The 22,856-nt window shown below is 40.8% G+C and overlaps 2 protein-coding genes across 4 annotated transcripts in view; both read left to right on the plus strand.

Moving 5' to 3' along the window:
• The window catches only part of hspb12 (heat shock protein, alpha-crystallin-related, b12), a 34,436-nt gene extending 11,580 nt beyond the window's left edge, over positions 1-22,856 (plus strand). Inside the window, exons 1-3 of one of the 3 annotated variants that reach the window (XM_014991737.2) lie at positions 19,629-19,881; positions 20,412-20,554; positions 22,530-22,856. In XM_014991737.2, coding sequence (XP_014847223.2) covers positions 19,644-19,881; positions 20,412-20,554; positions 22,530-22,721 — 573 coding nt within the window. In that variant the 5' untranslated portion in view covers positions 19,629-19,643 and the 3' untranslated portion in view covers positions 22,722-22,856. Of the gene's footprint in view, positions 1-19,628; positions 19,882-20,387; positions 20,555-22,529 lie in introns of those variants that run through there. The other 2 variants (XM_088011708.1, XR_015765056.1) reach the window with 2 other exon arrangements.
• On the plus strand, positions 162-11,734 carry fam131ab (family with sequence similarity 131 member Ab). The gene is made up of 4 exons (XM_088011709.1): positions 162-255; positions 364-546; positions 7,002-7,133; positions 8,248-11,734. Exons 1-4 carry the CDS (start codon positions 186-188, stop codon positions 8,898-8,900), a joined length of 1,038 nt encoding a protein of 345 aa, XP_087867835.1. The 5' UTR covers positions 162-185; the 3' UTR covers positions 8,901-11,734.

Genomic DNA, 22,856 nt, shown 5'->3' on the forward strand with positions numbered 1-22,856 from the left:
AAGTGTGCCTGCTAACTTAACAACAGGATTCTCCTTTGCACCAAACAGGCAGCAGAGGGTTTTCCTCTGAGTCATGGCAGGATGTATTGAGATGTGGCTCACATTTCTGCTGAGCTCCTGAGCGAGTTCAAGACCCACTCATTTATTTCTCTTCGTTTCAGGTGAATGTTGATGACACCGTTGAAATGCTACCAAAATCCAGAAGAGCTCTTACCATTCAAGAGATTGCTGCTCTAGCGCGATCTTCTCTGCATGGTAAGTGGAACGGTTTATAAAAACAACTTGCTGTAATACAGTCAAATGTACTCCGCATGCACGTAATGAACCCGGTTTAGAATAACTCCTGATATATGCATCCTGCAGGTATTTCGCAGGTGGTCAAAGACCATGTGACGAAGCCTACAGCCATGGCGCAGGGCAGAGTGGCCCATCTGATAGAGTGGAAGGGATGGTGCAAGCCCATGGACACTCCGGCAGCTCTGGAGTCAGACTTCAACTCTTATTCTGACCTCACTGAGGGAGAGCAAGAAGCACGCTTTGCTGCTGGTAATCTTTATGTTTATTATTTGGTGGATTTTTTTTTTTTTTGTGCTCCGCTGTATGAGAATATAGAAGAGTTATTTACAAAAAATAACCTCTTGGTGACCTTAACGGTGCTAAGGTTCTTTTAACAATTATGTGGAAATATGTGTAATAAATATGTACTTAGGTGCCGTATCTGAAAGAAGTCAAGTCTATGACATGTACAGCACACGTAGAAATTTAGTGGTTAAAAATTTTAATCAAGTTAATTGCAGGGTCTGTTATTAATGAATAAATCAAAACTAATTGCATTTTAATTGACAAAATAAGCAATATTTTCATTTCAAACCTCCTTTATGTTGCTAAATTATTGTATATATGCACATGAGCTCAGCAACAAAGACATTTGTTTTTAATCTGTTATTTAAGTTATTTGGCGATCAGATTGGTGCAAAATGCTTTATACCCATTCAGCTTTCAATTGTTTCAGGGATCCCTGATCATTTATTTAACATTTTAAGAAAATTCTTCTTTAGAAATATGGACTGCGTATGCTGACATTAGCATTGGAGACGTCTGTGTTTACTCCTACATGTTTTGCATTGAGATGGTATTTTAGGTTGGAGTAGTTTCAGTAACAGGCTAACTTCCTTTTTGCACAACTTGCACACAATAATAGTTTTTCAAATGTCGCTTGTGCACCTGATTTACAGGCCTACCAGAAACACGCAGATACAACGGTATGTCAAAGAAATGCAGTTCATTCCACTGAAAACATTTTAACACATTTAGATCTGTTTAATGACTGAATTAATCTAAATTAATGTCATAAAGACCGGCGCTTGTAGAAATCACTGTAAACTGATCACTATCTGATTGGCTTGCCTGTATGTTACTGTTATTGGATCTCAGCCAGATTCACGTCTCAGCAGAGTCAGGTGACTTTGTAGAATCGATTGAAACACACGGACGTTACATGTTAACATAAACCTCTGCTACATTGCCATTTCCCATCAACACATCTTGAATGATCATAATATTTGCTTGACATAATCTGCAGCATGCAGTATTTTACAGCTTTACTTTACAGTACTTCACAGGCCTGTGACAAAAAACCCACTGAGTCAGAGATTTAAGGATAATAATCCATATAATTTACTAAATTAGATTCTTAACATTATAAGGTGAGTGTCAGTGGCTTTGGTGTGTCAGCAGATGGAAGTGTGCTATAAAGTCTTTGCAGCATTGTTCAGTGTGGACAAAGGAGGAAATAATTTCTTTAGCATAGAACCTAATATTTTCATGCTGCTATATGTTACAGCCACGTTGGTTCATAGTTAGAAATGTTGCAGTTTCACAATAAAACTTCAAAGAAGTTCATCATCTTTGCCTTGGCATTATGTCACATAATATTGATTTTATTATGTGACATCTTCAGGACGTGCAACAACGAACTGGCAGTAGAAACGACTCATCAGTGTGATTTAATGCACGTCTTAGAAATGCCATTATTTGGCATCCGATTATTTATCTAGTCTGAAAACTGTCTCACAGTTTGTTAGTGGATTTGTTTTTACCTTTTTACTATGGACCTTTTTTTGAGTCTGGAATAAAGATATGATTGATTGATTGATTGATTGATTGATTGATTGATTGATTGATTGATTGATTGATTGATTGATTGATTGACTGATTGATTGAAAGAAGCACTGATAATGAGGCAGAGAGTGTAGGAGGCATCATTTAAATATTTTCAGTGACGCACAACGCTCCAATTCCAACCATTTTCGCAATTCTTTTACATCTCTACTTCACTCTCACTCATGAATGTTAAGCTTTTGACTTGCATAAATGGTTATATAAAATATCTTATTATTCATGGATAGTTTAAGATGTTATGCAACACATATATAAATCTGCATTATGAGCGTGTCGGGGATGACTTTTGCACATGTGTAAAAGTGTTGCCACCTAAGAATTTTTAAAATGACTTTTCACTCCATTAATTTTCTGGACCAGAACAAACATGCGTTTTACACATTTTTTTAAAGAATGACTTTATTGAATTTTTCTCACCCTAACTCTTCCCTCTCTTCAGACTGTTTAAGTTTTGTTCATCTGTGAAAGCATTCACTTAGAGCACATCTGTGTCCTCTTTCTGCTACCAACTAACCTCGTCTCTGGCTTTTCTTTCATCCCTCCTGCCCTTTCTGTTCATTATTTCATCTTTGTGCTCTTCTACCCACGCTGTCCCTCCCTGTATTGCTCCTTTTTGCCCTCTGTAACACCTCTTTTTCAGTCGTTTTCACTTGCCGTCTGCTCTTTATCCATTTTTTTTGCTCTGTCCCTGCAATGCAGACTCTCAAGGTTAATTTGCACAGTAAGGTTTTGCCCCTGGCTAATGCTGCCATGACTGAGCAATTTTCCCCTGTGCCTTCTCTGTTCTGCTCCCTTATGCTTTAATCTTTAGGGTATGATCATTCACAGGACATCTCTGCTCCTCTAGGCCCCTCTCTTAACACATTTATCAACTGTTATTATTATTCTCCCCTCACAGACGTAAGGACATTTATTGCCGCTTTGGTAAAGATGTACAGTATAAAAAAATGTATGGTCAAAATCTATCCATTAATTCAAGTGTATTTGTTCAATAGGAGGTGAAAAATCCCATCTTAAGTCATAATTGCTCAATAAAATGACTGGTGGTCCAATTATCGGCACCACTACGCACTTAGATGTAGTTTTCTTCAATGCCATTTCAGGCTCTTTGACTATATTCTTCACAATCTTTCTTGACAATCCTGACTCAGGGATCCTCTGTTATGCTCTCGTCACTTCAGCTCAGCTCACAGGTTTTCCGTAGTATTTATGTCTCAGGGCAAAAATGTGTTCATTTAGACATTTGTTTTTCATCACTGTCCTGCCGAAAGATGCAGCGACGAAATATTTTTACTTAGCTCATAAGTTTTTATTGAAAATACCCTGGTATCTAAAAGGCTTAATAAATTCTTTTTTATGAAGTCGTATCCTGAGAGTATCATGATTTGTGCAGAAAATGACGCCAGTACTCTTCATGGTCTGGTGTTATGTTTGCATGGGAACTGCACAGAGCCATCTCTTGGCTTTGCTTCATCAGTGGTGCCCACTTCATTAAGTTGCTGCCAGTTGTGCTGACTCTTATTATTTTTGTCAAGTTGCAATCCACCGATGGCGTGATGGTGAGTGAACATTCGTGTTCAAGTTACAGAATAAAGTCAGCATGTGCAAAAATGTGATAAGTAAGTGTTTGTGTGTGCGTGTGTGTATGTGTGTGTGTGTGGGTGTGTGTGTGTGTGTGTGTGTGTGTGTGTGCGTGTGTGTGTGTGTGTGTGTGTGTGTGAGTGAGTGAGCCAGAACACACTCCGGTGTACTGTTTGTGAGTGAGTGTCTGTGTGGGAGGCAAGCTGGGAACTGAATATGCAGGCGGTGATGTTCTGCTGAAACACTGAGACAAATACATCTTCCACTCTACACTTTGTATGAATGAAGAGATGAATGAAAGAGGCAGATATGCAGTGACTGATACAGCCAGGCAACTGCAGGTAGTATATTGAGTAAGGATACCAGTTTCATGGTGTCGTGGTGTCTGCATCAACAATTACAAATGTCCAACCCAGTTGCATTTAAATAAACTAGAAAAGCAACAACTTTCCAAATGCTGCAAAAATAGACAGTGATCAATTGAATGAAAATATTGTGTTTACCGTAAACCTATGATGTGTAAGACTTGTTGATGCTTGTTGATGACCTAAATCACATATGTCAGAGTCAAGGCCCGCGGGCCACATCCGGCCCGCGAGAAGGTTTTTTGCGGCCCCTGGGATGATCTTGATTTATTATTAGAACCGGCCCGCAGACCGCAGCAAGCCGGCACCCCGTCTGAAAAAAAATATCTTCCTTATTTGAACTGTAAGTAGTTCTTTAAATGTTCTGTGAGATGATGTACTTACCCATGTATCCATAACAACCGGAACTTTCAATATCCACCAAGTTATTGCCGAAATATACCGTCTATTAAACGAGTGCCCCCCGGATTAATTACACTCTCTGCAGCTGCAGCTGCGAAGTTACCGTATTAACCCGATACTTGCTGGAAAGTGCAACGTCTCCCCTTTCAGAAACCGTTGGAATTTTTCCACTTAGCGCTACGTGTGGCGGAATTACGGTACTGCAAATTTAGATGTGTCGCCGGCGACACATCTAAATTTGCAGTACCGTAATTCGCCGGCGACACATCTAAATGCCTTGACTCTGACATATGTGGATTAATAGATTTTTGCACTTTATTTTATTGTATTTCAATCCAATTATATTTTAAAAATATTTCAGTTGTGTCTGTTGAAAATTAAAGATTACTGACAGAGCCATAAGAAAATATTGCTTTATTTATCTGATCATATTGGAATATATTTGTTAGGTTTTCAGTAGGTTCAATTAGGTTCACTAGACTATATGAGTCATTTAAAAAAATTTCAATGAACATTCGATCAGTCCGGCCCTCGGCTTGTAGCTAAATTTTTTATTTGGCCCTCCGTCCATTTGACTTTGACACCCCTGACCTAAATAGTCAAACCGTTTTGAAGGCCAAATATTTAAGAAGTAATGGCAAATTGTATGAGCAGTTCTCTCTCTCATTTTGGTGACATTTGGTAATAATACTGCAAATATTTTTTGGTATTTCTATCTGAGCTAAAAACGGTTTATGTTTTTATTTCTCTCTGACGACAGCAAGATGCTGATAATGTGATGTCGGAAGGCTCACCACACCGCTGGCCCTCCGTCTTAAAATGTTCAGATCAGGAAAACGATTGGCTGAAAACAGCGAACCTCCCTGGTGTTTCCACTATTCAACCAAACATTTGAGTCCAAGAAAGCTGGGATATCATCCTTGCGAACACAATGTGTCACAACTGAATAGGGTTGAAAACACACTCCTTCACACACCAGGATTAAAAATAGTATCAATGCAGAACACCTCCTACATTTCATCATGTAAGAGTTGCAAAACGTGTGTTTCATGTGGGCGCCCACTCTTAGCTATTAAATTCCTTGTATTGGTTATGTGCATTGGTGACATTAAAATGAATGTTAGTGGCATGTGAATGGCCACTTTCTAGATCTAAAGCTCAACCTGCACAGCTCAGCTTCGTCTGTGGGAGGTTGTGCTGCTGTTTGTGAGGAGGGTTCAGGGTCCAGCCACAGTGAGGGATGAATGGGAGCATCGATCTCTCTCCCCGTGGGAAACGTCGCATGAATACTGAGCATTGAGCTGAAGAGACCGACAGGGAGACATACAGAGATGAAGCCCGAGGAGAGGAAAATCAAAACCAGGGGAACGAGACAGGGCCAAAAGACTGCTGGGAGGAGAGAAAGAGAGAACATGAGGAATCAGGAGAGCCACGTGATTCGATGGAGAATTTTACTGAGAGAGACGACTGGAAGGAAGGCATGACATGGAGGAGAACAGGGGCGAATACAGAGCAGGTAGGAGGAAGGAGGGGGAGCAGGGTGACATTAAGGAAACAAGTGAGTGACTTCCTGTCTCTGACTGGCAGCTGCTCCTGATTGGGGAAGATAGGTCACTCAGATATTAAAGGCTATTCATGGGAGCCATAGTTACACAATAAATAAATATACACAGACAAACATGCATCCTCTCTTGGCTTTTCACTTCTATGACATGCTTGTGCTTGCAAGGTGTAAATGTTTTGCCCTAACAGAGCCAGATCATTTGGTGATGGACGCTCTTCCTTTAAAACCTGCAGTCATTAAGCTGATAGATTTGTCAGCCTGGTTTAAGTGACAGAGATTCTCTAGGAACAAAAACAAAGAGTTGATCTATTTAATCTGGTTTTTGGAGCTGATGTTTAATTCTAAGCTAAAGACTAGTGAAATGTTCAGACCAATCTGGGACAATAGGTTTATTCACATTGATGTCCTTTTCAACTGATAACTTAGTTTTATTTTGTTTTGTTTTTTTTAGGTTGGTTTGGAATTGTAGGAACAAGTAAATGTGTTTCACCCTCCTCCTCACTCCTCTGCCTTATGATTTTGCATTGGATCTGACTCTTAATGCTTCCCAGAAAGGATTCAAGAGATTAAACCTTTATAGAAACTAGAAGCACACAAATCTACCTCTTTTCACAAACGTTTCCCTCACAGATTGAGCTGGCACTTCTCCTCTGTACCTCCTCCAGCTCACAGTCTCAACGTGACGGAGCACAACTAAACACCAAGCGACATCCATCTTAACTGCACCAGCCAGGTGACGGCTGACGAACCCCGACTGTATTGGGAATGCTGTCGCGTTTCCTCTCTGGCGCCACATTGTGCGCAGCAGATGACGCCGAGGCACAATGCAGCCTCCTTGTTACCATGCCAACCGTGTAATTGCCCTGCGTGCATGTGCGAGCTCATGTGTGCCGCTTGTGTGTCTGCAGGTGTGGCAGAGCAGTTTGCCATTGCCGAGGCTAAGCTGAGGGCCTGGTCCTCTGTGGACGGCGACGAGTCCAATGATGACTCATATGATGAAGACTTTCTGCCTGCCAGCGAGCCCACCACACAGAGCACAGGTAAATACACACACGCACGCACGCACGCACGCACACACACACACACACACAGCAGCTAAATCAAACCTCATTGATTCAAAGCTGAATTAGACACCTCCTCCCATATCCATCTCTCTTTTCTTTCCCCCTCTCTCTTTGTCTTTCTTTGTCCCAGTGCCCCAGTTTTCATCCTCTCGTGACATTTTTCTGTTTGTCTGCGCAATTTGATATCCCTCCTGCAAGTTTAATATCGTTTCCTCTGCTGCAGAGGCAGCATCTGTGTGGGCATTGTGTGTTAGTGGGTTATAAAGGCACTCGGCAGTGTGTGGACCGGAGCTTTCATCTTCATTACACACATCCGCCAATGCACTGCACTGCAGTTAATAGCATTCATATATTCACCAGTAGCTTCTTACCTTCTGGAAGACCATATTTAGTTGGATCTCATGCATGCAGACCTGTGTGTGATGACAATAGACTCTTGAGGAAATGTAAGCCAAGTTGATAAAACTCTTAAAGCTCCAGTTTTACTTCACAGCTGCCTTTCAAGGCTCCAGGTGTTTTATCATTAAAATGAAAGATATTTTGAATTAGCATAATGGGCCTTGTTCCCATTTCAAAGGTTGTGAACACTTTTGCAAAGCACTTTCTTCTTAATACCGTCTTGTTTTGATTCTAAGATTTTTATCTCCATGAAATCCTTACGTGAATCTTGAGATACGAAGAAAACAAAGGTACATTTGTCCAAAAGGTGCAGCATTTTATGGTCTCAAACTCCAGTCCTCAAGGGCCGGTGCTGCACCTTTTAGACGGCTCCCTGCCTCAGCACACCTGCCTCCAATATTACTTCATTAGCACAGGTCAGTAGAGCTTGACTGCATGCTAGTGAGGCAGCTTCACCATGTAATTCCTGTGTGTAGGACAAGGGACACATCTAAAAGTTGCAGGGCTCCTGTCTCTTGAAGACTAGCATTTGAGACCCTCTGTAAAGTCTTCTCTGGGAGTAGTTTAATAGGTATACATATTTCTTATTGCAACATCCCAAAAAAAGGAATTAGCTTTACCTCCTCTTTACTATATCACGGTTGTTGTTCTTTCAAGACTTCATGCTTACAGTTTGTGTTGCTCTCCCTAGAACTGTCGTCTTATCCGCCGTACTTGAAGGACCTGATCCACAGCCAGCTCTGCCAGCACCTGGGCATGCGAAGGCCCTGTTCCGAGAGCGGAGGAGGGATCGGCGAGGGCGGTGGCAGCAGGGAGCCCTCCCCAACGGCGTGCTCTCCGGACACGCTCTGCTCCAGCCTCTGCAGCCTCGACGAGCAGCACCCGCTGCTCCGCGATCTGAGGACTCATCGCGGTAATCACGCCCAAAACAACGCAGCTGAACTTGCTGCAAAGATCCTGTCTGCGCTGCACGGAGGGGAGGAGCTGCTGGCCCGACTTCAGAGGGTGGGACATAGTGGGCCTGGTGGGGGAGACTGTGGCTTCCACAGCTTGAGTGGGGGCGGCCGGGGCAGCAGGTCCTACGGAAGTCAGGATTCTCCTTGCTACTCCATGTCTTACTCTGAAACGTATCTGTCACCTGGTGAGGATGATGACACCCCCTGCAAGGACTATGAAGGCACTGTGTGCCAGGAGGAGGCGGAGGGCCAGGGGGTGGGGTACCCTCCTGACTACGACCCACACCGGAGGGTCTCCGATGTGGCCTCCTCAGGGGTTGTTTCCCTCGACGAGGAGGAGGAAGAGGAGGAGCTGGAGGAGAGAGCAGAAGAGCCGAACAACCAATGACTCCTTTTTTTTCTCATCTCAGTATTTGGGGAGGGGCTTCTTCATTTTCAGCGACAACTTCCCCTCTTCGTCACGGTGTCTGAACAGTTTGAACCTTTTGAATGATGCGTAAATCATCTGTCTTTGCCTTATACTCGCAGCATCTCAGCTCTCCTCTCCATCCGTTAAGTGCTTCGTCCCCATTCCACGTGTTGACACTTTTTGTTTTGAAGGCGTCCAAACAATCCTTTTTCATCAGTGTGAGAACGGCGAGGGCTGGACTAGGCATGGTCAGTCCAGGGACTAACTCTCGGGTATGACGCCCACAGTTTTTCGGCTTCTTCGGTGTGGTGAAAGGACTCTGCTACAGGCAGACAGATCGACTGAGAGTCCAAACCTCTGACTTATATCTGCATGTTTTTTGCAAGTGCTGAAATCAATGGGCTGACCTGGGCTCGAGCACGTTTTTGTAATCTCAGCTGTGCTGTATCACCACTACCCATCTCCCCATCTCTCTCTCTCTCTCTCTCTCTCTTTCTCTCTCTCGTGAGTGAGCAGGCTGACACTGCATCCTGGCACCTGTCCTCACCCCATCCCTCATCTCCTAACCTCTTTCCCCTATCCTTTGCAAGAGAGTAAATAGCATCCTTCTGGGCATGGCTTGCTGAGTATGCCAAATTATTTAACCCTGTCACTGTCAATTATGAGCAAATGCTGGAATGTCTTCAAAGTGACAGGAAATGGTATGTATTTAAAAAAAAGAAAATAATGCGTTCCAAATGATATGACAGAAATGATATGCTTTTGATGTACTAGTTTTCTATCAGTCATGTTGTTGTTCATGTCATCATCATGATGGACAGCTGGCATATTGATGAACAGCTGCTCGGTGTTCCCCGGTGTTTTCTGTGGAGGAAACCTGAACTTTGCTCATGAAAAAGAAAAACTCACAGCAGGGACACAGGAAACACAAAGAGAGAGTTCCCGAAGCGACGCCTCAACGACGGATGTTTGGCAACAAGCGACAGAAACCTATTTTCCTGTGCAGAGATGGGTTGCATTTGGAGATTTTTCTATATTTTTGTATGCGTTGTCTTGCTTTGATCTCCTTGCCTACGCGGCGTGCCAGTGTATGTGGTCTTTGCACGAAGCTAATGTGGCTGTAGATTTCTCCTGTTCTTTGTTATCACTGTGTGATATAGTCTACTGGGAAAAAAAACAACAACAATACAAATGTGAAATTTTACTGTTTTTTTCAAAAGAGGATACTGTGATACGGTTTTTTGCCATTTATCATGATCCTCATGAAGAGCTCGTTTTTTTTTTATTTAACCCTTGTGCGTGCGAGGACTGAGGCAACGTAGAGAACTGTGGCAAATGATACAAGTTTTACGTGTGTGGGGTCAGATGGACCCCATTTCTAAACACAAGGGTTAAAAACTTCTAAATACTCATCTTCTCTTCTCATGTTGACTCTTGGAAAGCTTTGGCTTTTTATTCTGTACTCTCCCTTTCTATAATGCTTGCAAAAAGGCATGTAATGTGACACGTTAAGAGCCTACTTCATCCTCTCCATGTTGATGTACCTGAGAGAAAATGTCTTTCATGCAACTCAGGAAATCCCATTGAACCAGAGCATGAATGCATTCATTCCCACACGCACGTAGGCATGGGCTGGTTGGTGGTACCAAAACGTTACACTTTCAAAACAGCTAAAAGTTTAAAATGAGTTACCAGGATCAAGGATACCAAGGTTTTAAAAGAGCCTCAATTTCAACGTTTTCTTATTTTCCCTTTTTATCGTCCCCCAGAGAGCAACAAAGGTTAAAGATAAACGTAGATCTCATTTAGACATTTCAAGTGTATAAATAACCCTGATTTAATATATTTCATGAAGGTTTAGACTAAGGGGAAAAAAAGCCTAATTTAAAGGTAGTCTAAGCTTAAAATTTTAATAAAAAATCTGTGAGGTCCACAACAAAAATGTAATAAATCATACAAAATGCCAAAAAACATTCAGTGACATTCATTTACCTCAATCCTTATAAAAGTTATCCATTTATAAATTGAGATTTTGGAGTAATAATGTGTAATGATGTGATTTGAGTTGCTGGTTCAAATCCCGCTCCCTCTGTTTCAGTCATTGTGTCCTTAGAAAACTTTCCTCACCTTGCCTACTTGTGGTTGTCAGAGGACCCGATGGTAGCTATGGCTACAATGTAGCTCACCACCATAAAGTGCTTCAGAGTCCTTGATAAAAAGTCATACAAATTAACATCTTGTTAGCATTTAGTATTTAGACCAGATACTAACAGCTTAGATATTTAGACACTACATTATTTTTTAAAATAGAGATACTCTCTGGGATGGGTTAAAGACCATTATTAAAATACCTTGAGATAGTATTTGTCAAACCGAGTGAAAATTTCCAAAGCAAATGTTTTTATTTTTTTTTGTTTAGCATTTTTGTTAACTTTGAAAACATTTAGTACCCTTAGCTTCCCCTATGTAAATCTTTCCAGACAAATCATGAAGCGCTAATTTATTTGTCTCTTCTGGAAACTTTCAGTTGAATAAAATCCTAGATTTGGTTATTGACTGTTACAAATTCTTCAAGTAGTTAATGATTGTATTCATGTTCTTGTTTTGAAGTGGGTGAAGAATGTTTACGTAGCTGTTCCATATCCTGTGATGACAGAGCGGCAAATGGCGTCTATTCTGTACCCGGAGTGAATCGCTGTAAAACTACAGTCTGCAGCCTCACTGTAAACTGATGTCCTCCCTGTTTTCTGACCGAAGTCCTGCTGTGGTCAACAGAGTTAGCAATGCTCAGCAACTATAAAGTGGTCTCAATCATTTCAGGCTTAACAAATTTTACTCTCAGATTTGTTGAGCCTCAAAATGGTCAAGAAATCTCACCATTTTGAGGGCGATACATTGTAACACATGACGGTATCAATATGGTTGAATTTAGTGCTCGAGCACATTAGCATTAGCTCAATAGCTCAATAAAATGCTACAATAGTATAGTGAGTTAGCAGAACTAATCTTTATGATTAGTGCTTTAGGGTCAATGCAACTAATTTTAGTTAGTGCTACCCACCTATGATGGCATGAAAACATAATTTAACATGATTTAAAATTTGATAAATGTTTGTGCACTTGTATCAAAATGAAGTAGTAATATTAACTATGCTAACATTGTTATTTTACCATACGTAGGAATAAATTGTTGCTTTTTTTTATTTAAATCACAGTAGTTCGATCTTGCTATGTTTGTATAAATCCTTCTTTTAAACATCATGACACTGTGAAACCAAGGTGATCATTTGAGAACCTGCTACCGGCCCATGCCTAAATGTACAAGCTCCACTCCTCTTTCACTCTCACCCTGCATGTGTGCACGTTCAAGAGAAACCCTGGAGTGAGTCGTCATTTTCTACAGTACGACATAATTCAAGCACAGACTTGATCCCCACTTCTATGCTTTTTGTTCAAAGAAGCCTCAATGTGTGTGTTTGTATTTTGAGATTTTGTGAAACTGTGTGTCCAGCTGTGTCTCGTAAGATGTCAGCAAGCGCTCCCAGCTTGCACAGTCAATTAATTCCAAATCCCCTCCAATGCAGCGATTCCCTTTAAAACAGTGTTTTGGGGTAGGTCATCTCCTGTTTGAGGCTTAACTTTTTCTGGTTTCGATGGATTAAACTAAAACTAAGGTTTGACATTGCCTCATTTACAGAAAACAGCAAATGCTAGTGTTAAGAGTTAGGCAAAACCGTGAAAACTCAGGGGGAACCATTGAAGCTGTGCCTTTCATACATCACCTTTGACCTCTCAAACTGCATGACTATCCTCACGTCCTCCTCGGTGTCTAAGACCACAGTTCAACTCCCATCCCCTCAAACAGGGATCACAGTAATGTGTACCCCTTAGACAGAGGCATCAGGAAATCCTGTTGTATCTCCTGCAGTGATGAGAGCTTGCAGCGTCACTGTCCTTTTGCTTGACATTAAAAGCCGGGCAACGCTGGCGAAGCGAGTTTGCGCTTTTGTCCAAGCGCGGTGACGCGACCGTCCCATTGTCTCACAACCTTCCCCTGTTTATCAGCTCACTCTGAGCGCCTCTTGTGCACGCTTTTTCTCTGCATGTCTATCTGAATGTCCTTGCGGCTTCAAGTAAAGACGGGCACCTTGGACTTTCTCTGTTTCTCACATCTACATGTATGTGCTGTGAATCTTATACTTCTGAGAACTGTGACTCTGTTCAGTCACCACCAAGAGAACAGTTTGTCCTCACATGGATAGAAGCAGAAGATGTGCCGTTGATACACCAGACAGCCTGATGAATGTGTTTCCTCTCCATCCTTCCATCACCATCCTGTCATTTTCCCTTCTTCCATCCCGCCTTTCTTTGTTTCTGTCCTTTGCTCCCGCTCTTCTTTTTTTTTGTCCGTCTATTGCTCCCTCCCTCCCCATAGGGGGGCTTATTACGTAAATAGATGGGCGTCTTAGTGCTACCTTTGCCGAAAGGCAATTAGCCTGCAATTACAAAAACGACTGAACTTCAGGAGACATGTATCTCTCTCTCTCTCTCCCTTCTGTCGTTTTTTGTTCTCCTTTTTCCCCTTCAATCCATCTGCTCTCTCCTCTCCCTGCTTTCTCCCCAGACCCTCGTCACCAGCACAAGTTTCTAAGCGGCAGCTTTTGAGGTCAGCTGTCCCAGAAAACTCCACACCAACTTTTGTTTTCGTACTTGTCTCTCTGTATAAAAAGTGTTTGAGATTTTGTGGCCCAGAACAACAGGAAACCCTTGATTCCCTTCATTGAGACACATGCCTTTCTGTCCTAACATGTTCCATCTTGCTTGCGAGAGTATCCCTGGGCAATTAGTTTTAGCTTGTTGCTTCAGGCAAGCAGTGCCATTGGATACTTATCAGAGAGAAGTGCTCCAGATTCACTATATGTGTGACTGTGTGTGAGTGTGTGTGTGTGCATGCGTGCATGCGTGCGTGCGTGCGTGTGTGTGTGTATGTGTGTGTGCGTGTGTGACATCAGCTGAGGGAACCAGTGCTATAAAAAGACATCAAAACATCTGTCAGACAGTGCGAAGCAGGAGGCCGGCATAAATATTCACATGGTGGTAGTGCCCCCATCACCTTGTAACCTACTTACCATTTCAGAACAAAGCAGATGGGCCGGGGGACCGCTCTCCTCACACCCTATCAGCGGTTATTGGGTCAAAACTGGCCAACACAAAAGTGAGTAAAAAGTGCAACAGGAAGTGAATGGGGGATTTTCACGGTCTGTGTTTGACTCACATCAGGCTGATATGACCAAAAATAAGGCTTGCCGTATAGGTCAGAGAGCAAAGCCATACTAGAGTCCCCTAACAGAGAGGGCAAGGTGGGCACTAACAGGGTAAAAGGAAAGATGACCTTAGATGATTGTAGTTTTCCACTCAAACTCATCTCCTTACCCCTCACCTCCATCCAAATGTCAGTCTCTTTTCTTCTTTTAAAAACTTTTTTTCCTCTTTTGGCTGAATGTAATTATTCAAATATAGCCACCTTGGATTGAAAAATAAATATATTTGTTTGCTGCATCTGATATTATTTCAAAAATAAAGAAAATATTGTTATTGTTCTTTGCAATGCTCTGGTGTTTGGGTGGATATCTTTTTATGTTGGGTGAAGGTCTTCTGGAGATTAAACACTTAGCAGTGTCAGAGATGCACCAAACAGGATTTTAGCTGATTTCCAAACTTCATGTTTTGTAAAGTTTTATTCTGTCAATTCAGATTTTAGCTGATTTCCATTTCAGTCATATTTTAAATAAATACAGACTTTTCATTTTTATATGTCTTTAGGATCTTATTGTAGTGAATGTCGATGTTAGCACAGCTAGCATTTGAATGCGTCTTTAGGATCTTATTTTAGTGAAAGTCATTGTTGGCCAGGCTACCATTACAAAACAGTCAGCAGTTCTGACAATCTGCCAACATTTTCAAACCCATCATGTTTTCTGGTAGAGACGCTCAAAAGGATAAAACAAAACAACTTTATTGTCTTCTGCTCAGCCTTCCCGTTATCTGCTCTAAGTCTCGCTCTCTAGAATCTTCAAAAAGACATTTTCCTTTTGAATACATTCTCACAGCTCTGTGCTTCCTCTCATTTCATTTTGAACACCTTTGTTACTGAAAGTAGCTAATCCAGACTGCTGTTAACGTGAGCCGGTACTGCTTTCGAATAGGTCGTTCACGGATTGGATAAAGATCTGACTTTTTTAGGTTTCAAACAGCAACACAGGTGAAATGAAGTATGATTCAAATCTGGCAGATTCTGATCAGCAATCAGTCTGGGTCAAAACTGGTCAACACTGTCCAATAAATCACACAAGGAGTAAGAAAAAAATGCAACAGGATCAGCACTGTATTTTGCATCTCTGTAAAATACAGTGCTCTGAGACTAATCATGCATTAAACTATTGCATTTGCTTCTTTAACACCAATAATTGCAATTAACACAGGGTAAATCAGTTTGCAGTTAGATTAGTGACATGAAGACTTGATCCCTAGTAAGACTGTATGGCAGCATTAGACAGATTAAACATGTGGTAAAAACTGCTGATTCATATTTCACTTTTCCATGACATTGTGACTCTCTTGGGAGCTGACAGATCCATTTTGTGGAAATTAAGTGTTTTTATAAGAGGTGACCATGCCTAAGTTAATTTGAGACTGGCTGACGTTCGCACAGAGGTGAAACTATATTCTGAAATATTCTGCAACTAAAAGGCAAAAAAAAAAAAAAAAAAAAATATATATATATATATATATATATATATAGTTTCCTACCAATCTAAAGGGAGTGGGAAAATCCATACTTGCCACAGAAATGTTTAAAATTCAGAAATGTAATTGTTTGCTGTGGAAAGTAACATGAAATACAAACACATAAAAGAATATAATGTTATATTTTGGCCTCATAGCCAAACTTCGAGCTTAGTTATAGACCCACAACCACAAACATCAGCCTTTCTAAGCTGCTTGAGGAGCTATTTTCAGTTTTTACTGCAGATGAATTCTGAATTTAACCATAACTTTTGGTGTGTCCCTCTAAGCCCTGTTGTCCCTAAAGTTGGGGCAAAATATATTTTTTTTACCTCTTCTCATAAATTATTGTAACAATGTTAGTCTTCTCCAAACATATCATAGTGAACTTAATGTTCACAACAACAAGAACAACAATAAAAACAGCAATATGTTTGAAAACAAGAATATTACAATTTTAAGGAGAATAGTGATTAAATCTCAAATCTCTTGTGATATAATGATCCTGAATGCTTAACACTTTTATATCAAGCACTAATGTGGATAAAGAAACTATTTTCCTTCACTGTGAGAGCACAGTGCATACCTACAGCATGTTTAAAGAAACCATAAAATCTTCAACAATTAGTTGAAATTAGTGTTAACAGAGTGCTCTGCTGTATTTTAACAGTTGTTTGCGTCACAAAGAAAAGAGCTGATATGAAGCACCTTTCAGAAAAATCCTATTTTTGGTATAAAATTGCATCTTGTCAAGGTTGTGAAGCAAAGCGGAGCGGCATCTGATCCCCCCTCCCCGGCTCAGGCGGCCCTGATCGGATCCGATCTACACCACAGACTGAAAAATCTGATTCTGAGCCTCGGGTCTGAGTGGCTGCCATTCAGGCGGTGAGCTAAAGATATCTGTAAATCCTGTATCTGTAAATCCCAGAATAAGTAAATCCCAGAATCTGAAGTTTTATTGTTAAACTTGAGGAAACATGTGGTCTTTTTAGTTGAAGATACAGAGACAAGAAGGCAAAATAAGACTTCTTCCTTTCAAGTTTTTTAGTTGTTTAATTTCAATCACTGTATAAAGGATTCCCTCTACGGTCATAAAGCATTTTTCTCAATTATAGCTAACTCTCTTCAAAATAAGACAATTCACAAATTAGAAGAAGTTTCCGAAAGCAAAAGCATCCAGAGGGTGAAGTTGTTTAAGACTAATGTCAGACGTGAGGAAATGTTTGAAACAAACAATTTAGTGACAAATGTCACTGAGTAGGGAATAAAAGTTTAGTTTGTACTTTACTGTATTATGGTACTACTGCAAACGTCCCAATCAGGCGTTTGCCTGATTGGCAAACGCCAATCAGGCAAACGCCTGATTGGCGTTTGCCTGATTGGAAAAATTTTTTCACATTTTTCCAATGTGAAAAAATAATTGCCCCAAAACATTATTTTCCAGAAAGTGATAAAACTTTCCTTTGCTGAACTCTGTGTGAGTCTAAGTCCTGAATGTTTTACAGCTGCAAACACATTGACGCAGGTTGATTTAACAATGACTCAGTCATGCTCAGGAAGCCTAAATGGACCCATCATGGAGTTCTCTGTGTACTTCTCGCCTCATTAACGCCGTCACTTTTTATCTCCTCTGAGTTCAGCCATGGTGCACCGACTGACGGTCCACCATCTGGAGTGGGCCAGGAGCGAGGCAGCTCTGGACTCTGGAGACCAAAATGTGTCATTAGGGGCTGAAACCATTCCCAGAGGAAGTACTGAGTCCCCAGTGAGGGAGCTGAGGATGAACTCCTCCACTGCCCAGCTGAGAGAGAAGCTGCAGAAAACAGCTGAGTCTACTATCTCCCAGTTTGTCTCTTTTCTATTGTCTCCCCATCCATAGTAGCACCTTGTACAGGGTCAAGTTTTTAGGCTTTCCTAGGACTTATTAGTTTATGCTGCTTCACAAAGGCAGATGCATTTGTTCCATTGGTGGGGGAACACATTGGGCCTGTCAGTGCTTCATATTACCAGCAGAATTACTGCTGACAACAAAGTTCTTTGAGCACGAGGCAAACTGTACAAAAACAAATTATTAAAGGTATTCGTCCATGTGACCGTGCTGAATGTCGCAGTGATTTTAGGACAATTTGTAAATGTCATAGAAAACATGAAGGTTAACAGAGGGGTAGAAAAAGTCTACATACCCCTGTTAATATAATGCAACAGCTTTGTGATGACACTGTGTTAAACATATTTAAAATCTTTTCAACTTTTCAGGTAAAAATATCCTCCAAAAACAAAAGTGGTTGCAGATTGCTTTATTATTTTTGCTTAATCCGCTTTTTGATTCTGTTCCAGCATTCATCCCTCTTGACTTCACACCTGTCATCAGCTATAGTAAATCTGATTAACCTGAAGGAAAGCTCGGCCTCGGGAGGATTCTCTTGACATTTGCTGATTTGTGTCCTTTAGCTAAAGCTTTGGTTTACAGAGAGGCTGAAATGGAGTTCATTGTAGTTATGAATCAGAAGAAAATAAATCCACACTCACTGTGGCACGGCAAAGATCAATATTTGAAAAAATAAAAATAAAAAGGAGTGCAGCAGTAACATTTCTACAACTGAACATTCCCCCATTATTGATAAAAAAGACAAAGGAATCCAGTCCTGGAAGCTGTCAAGACGCCGACAGCAGCAGCACTGAAGTACTGATTGTGTTCTGCCAGTGACAACAGTGCCTTGTCTTCTTCTTGCCTAGACTAAGAGGGGAGTTGAAAGAAAAGGTTTTTTTCTTCCAAAGAAAACATCCAGAATCTAATAAATGTCCTCCAATGTGTCATGAACTGATAAAACTAAAGTTTAAGTCTTTAGCAGCAATTCATAAAGATCTGTTTGCTTCACAGAGGGTGTTTGTTTGTCCTGTGACGGACTAGCGAGCCGCCAGGGAGCATCTGCCAACTCCTGCGCCTTCAGGCGTCGGCTGGTAAACTCAGGATGAAGAAGAACTTTATTTTTTAGAATTGCAACAAGTTTACATTTATATCCAGGGCTGTGAACAAGAGAAAAACCTCACAGCCTGACTGATTTGGAGAACTTTTTCAGAGTAGACAGACATTGGCAAGTCAGGATGATTCCTACCAAACAAGACTTAACAATGACATTGAATCAAAAGGTACTCCATCAAAGTATCAAGGGAGCGCGCACAATTTTACAACCAGTTTCTGACAGTGTTTTTATTTTTTAAATATTGTTTTCTCCTGTCGTGCAAGATTTACGTCACATCAAATGCAGATAAAGTCTGGAAATGATTCATCATGGCTATATGGATAAGCACAAAAACCAGTCCAACATTCTACATCCATTCAAAGTTGGTCTTCTACACAGAAAATTGAATTCAAAAATAGCGAGCACAGATTGTTATTTTGGCTCACAGAGTGCCTCCTCAACAAGTATCCTCTGCTTTAGCTTTGCAAAGCTTTCAATTTGTTTGCAGAATAGAAAGTAAATGAGTCAGATATGTTTGACATTGCATGCAATGTCAGTCGTATGGACGCCCTAACCTCTCAACGGCTTTTCTATTTCTGACTACATGCCAGAAACGTCTCCAGCAGCTCTGATGGGCGTTATCTCTGGATGTGGGTATTTGTGTGTGAGAGTAGGAAGCGGTCTCCGCTCATTATCAGTTTATCCGTTACACTCTTGGCCCAAGTGCTTGGACAAATTACCATTTAGGGCTAAAGCCAGAATGCGTTGCAGAGTAGCCAACACTGTGTCCCATGATGCAGCAGGGCTCTATAAAACCCCACAACAAAGGCTACAGGATGGTTAGTGTGAGGTCAGTAGCTGCTGGCAGACTCTGTCAGTGTTTAATGAGAACTCATATCTGGGGACAGATTGGCTGCATCTGGGATAGAAGTTGGTTCTCAGCAAGTTTTAAAGGCCACTGATATCTTCAGTCATGGCATCACTGACAACTTCCAGCCAAAGATCCTCTTCCTCGTATCGCTCCTCATCACGTTATAGCACTTCCAGCTCATATCGATCAGATGGATCACCTAATGGATCCTCTGATTCCTTGGATGCTCTTTTCGAGCCTTTTATTCACTCAGCAAATTGCTCTAGTCTTTTTGAAGAGGAGGGTTCAGCGGGGTCCGACAGTCCGCCCAACTTCAGCAGGTCATCCTTTGGAAAGCCAGGTAAAAAACCCACTTATTTATGTAACGATGTGTCTATTTCTCACTAGTCCATGACACAGTAACAAAAGTTAGGAAAAAAAAGTTAAAAATGAGAATCGCGCCATCAAGTAATGAGCTATATAGATCCAGCATTTTACTTTTTTTAGAAAGTTTTCTAGTTTGAAACTAGTTTTGCCTCAGATCCATAAAAAAGTGTCAAATCTATTGCTTTTAAATGGATATTCCTTTGACATATTTCTTGTCATTTGTCGATGAGAATATTAAACCAAATCCAAAAGATGTTGAAGAACTGTATCTGCTTCCTCTCCAGACTGTACAGACATTTTTTCTTGTTGAAAAGCCTTTAAAAGCAAACACTGCGTAATAAAGTCTGGCTTTAACGCTTTTTTATAGATCAAATACGTGTTTATTACTAAACATTACAAAACAAGCTCATCTCTAAACATTTTTTTATTATTCATACAAAGCGCAGCTAATCTTGTACATTAATGTGTTTTTCAAGCCCTGTTTTGCATCCTCCCCTCCTGTAGGTGGCACTGTGACGAACTGGCAGGGAAATGGGGTGCGATGTCTCGGTGATTCCTACTGTATGGCAGCTGACCTCAGTCAGTTCGAGCCACACGACATCGTTGTGATGGCCTACAACCACCATGTCGTCATTCACGCACAGAAGGTGTGAATGTGTCTGTTTATTTTTCCCCTGAAAAGATGTTATTGAAAATCTAAAAATGGTGGCTATCATATTTACTGTTGCCTTACTATGTAGCTTCACTCAGGCTGACATGTGTTCACTGAAATATGGCTTGACCAGAAATATGAAGGAACTAAAATAATTTTAGAACGACACTTGAGTTTTCAGAGCTTGTCCACATGCTTAAGTGATCAACAAATATATTTGAAATTCCAAGCATCCATTTTGCAACAAATCATAACTAATGTCCAATTAATCAATTATTTCATTTTTAAATAATGTTTCATTAATCTTAGTTTCATGTTAAGTAGAAACACAACCATCCAGCAAATTTTACTCAGTAGCAAATTTTGACTGTGGATAAAAAGTGACCCCTATCCTGTTGTTGTATTTTTTCCATTTTTCAGATTCATTTTCTGCAACGGTTTGACTATGTTTGTTTTGTTTTGTTTGTTTTATATATTGCACATTTAGCTATTGTTTATGTAAAATAAAAAAAGTCCTATAAAACTACATTTTTAAAATTATTTTTAAAAATAAAACTTAGATTTTTGTTGCCTCAGAGTACATCCAACTTGTTGGTTTTGGCCCATGTAGCAAAAAGTTTGGACACCACTGGGCTAACAGACAAAACAAAGCAACTTTACAAAATGTTTACCCTTCCTAGTACCTGTTGAAAGTCTTACTCTCTAAATGAACCCAAGACACATTCCACTATACTACAGAGAATAGTTTCCCTTTAAAGAGCCTCCTATTTTCTACTCTTCTTCACTCCAAATCAAAGAATGTTATCAGCAACACCTTGTAGTGCTGGCCATGGTGAGCTTACTGATCAATAAAATCAGCTGATTTATCAGTTACTTAGTGTAATAAATAATAGCCTGTTCGTTTTCCATCCCGCAGGCATACATATTCATAGTGTATTGCCTGTACATTGAGAGGGGTCGGACCCCCATGCTCTCAGCACATACCCCCAGCTGACTGCATCAATTCGAATAGCTCCTATTTAGAAAGCTCATTTATTTGATTAAACTCTGGATGTGAAGCACAAGCTGTTAGAATGGGCTGAACATAAGAACGCAGAAATTGATATAATTATTTTTAGCTGTAAAAGTTGTAAAAAATATCAGGCACACATCACTGAAAAAGAGGATGAGTTTGACACGTGTGAAAGGAGTGCAATTATTTACTAAATCAGGCCCTTGTGTGTATGACGTAGTTTCTTATTACTTTGTGCTAAGTTCATAAAACCCAAAGTATACCCAGATGTCTACTTTTCAAAACATTTCCAGCAGTTTGTAATCCCTCCTTGGTTTTTACAGCCTTTGTCTCTCAAACTGGCAAACAGATCAGCAACATTAGCACAACTTGGCGTTTCAACGCAGAAAAGCTAAAGGAAACGACTACTGCAGGATTTTGGGCAGATAAATAAAATGCAAGCCTGTAACTTGTGTGCTTCCTCGTCTCTGCTGAAGCTGGAAATGATGACATAACAGGCAGAACCTTTTGTAGACTTTACTTTTGGAGCCTCATTGCTTTACTATTTTCCACCAGATTCATTCACATCTGTGTTAGTGTACATATTTGAATTAAACGACACATTTAACTGGTCCAGGTCTTTATTGGTTTTGCAGATAATCATCAGGAGTCAGAAAAGTTCCTCTTGTGGAACAAACTGAACAGTGACAGACAGTAGAAGTAAAAAGTTCCTCATTCTGACATAGTTTGTTACCACTGTTGACCTTCTTAATCATGCAGTGATGAAAATTTAATTTGTCTGAGCTGCTGTGCATACAAAAGTGCTGAACATTTAAAAACTACATGCTTTACCTCTCACCTTGTTTTTAGTCTGTTTTCCACTCTTGCTCCTCTCTTGACCAACTAGAGTTCATGTTTCTGGATCATGTTTTGTTTTCCTTTGCTTCTCTGTTTCTGATGTTCTGTCTTTCTTCTTCAGGTTCTGGATGATGGCAGCATCAGTAACACCTTCACCCATAAATCCCTGTTCCCAGAGGACATGGATCCCCTGTCAGTCAGAGGGACCCTGAGCCCTGACGGGACCCTGTGGGTGACCGTACGTCGGACCACAGAGGCGAGTGGACCAGACCCCCTGGGAGTCCCTACCTACAGCAGCGAGGCTCACCTTTGACCTTTGTGTCCTCTCGATGACAATCGTAGCTTTCATTTAGATGAGTACTGACTCCATTTAGTGGAGGTGATTTTAGTAGCGCCGGGCTTTTTGTTCATTCTTGTCATTAAACATTACAAACCTGATGTTACCGTC

This window comes from Poecilia mexicana, unplaced genomic scaffold (assembly GCF_051168715.1).
Source record: "Poecilia mexicana isolate PSO_F unplaced genomic scaffold, ASM5116871v1 scaffold_13, whole genome shotgun sequence".
NCBI lineage: Eukaryota > Metazoa > Chordata > Actinopteri > Cyprinodontiformes > Poeciliidae > Poecilia > Poecilia mexicana.

Excerpts from the sequence above, each read along its gene's own strand:
- fam131ab (XM_088011709.1), top strand. The coding sequence starts at position 186 with ATGCTACCAAAATCCAGAAGAGCTCTTACCATTCAAGAGATTGCTGCT. Across the intron at positions 256-363 it reads AGCGCGATCTTCTCTGCATG|GTATTTCGCAGGTGGTCAAA; the intron begins GTAAGTGGAACG and ends TGCATCCTGCAG. Across the intron at positions 547-7,001 it reads AGAAGCACGCTTTGCTGCTG|GTGTGGCAGAGCAGTTTGCC; the intron begins GTAATCTTTATG and ends GTGTGTCTGCAG.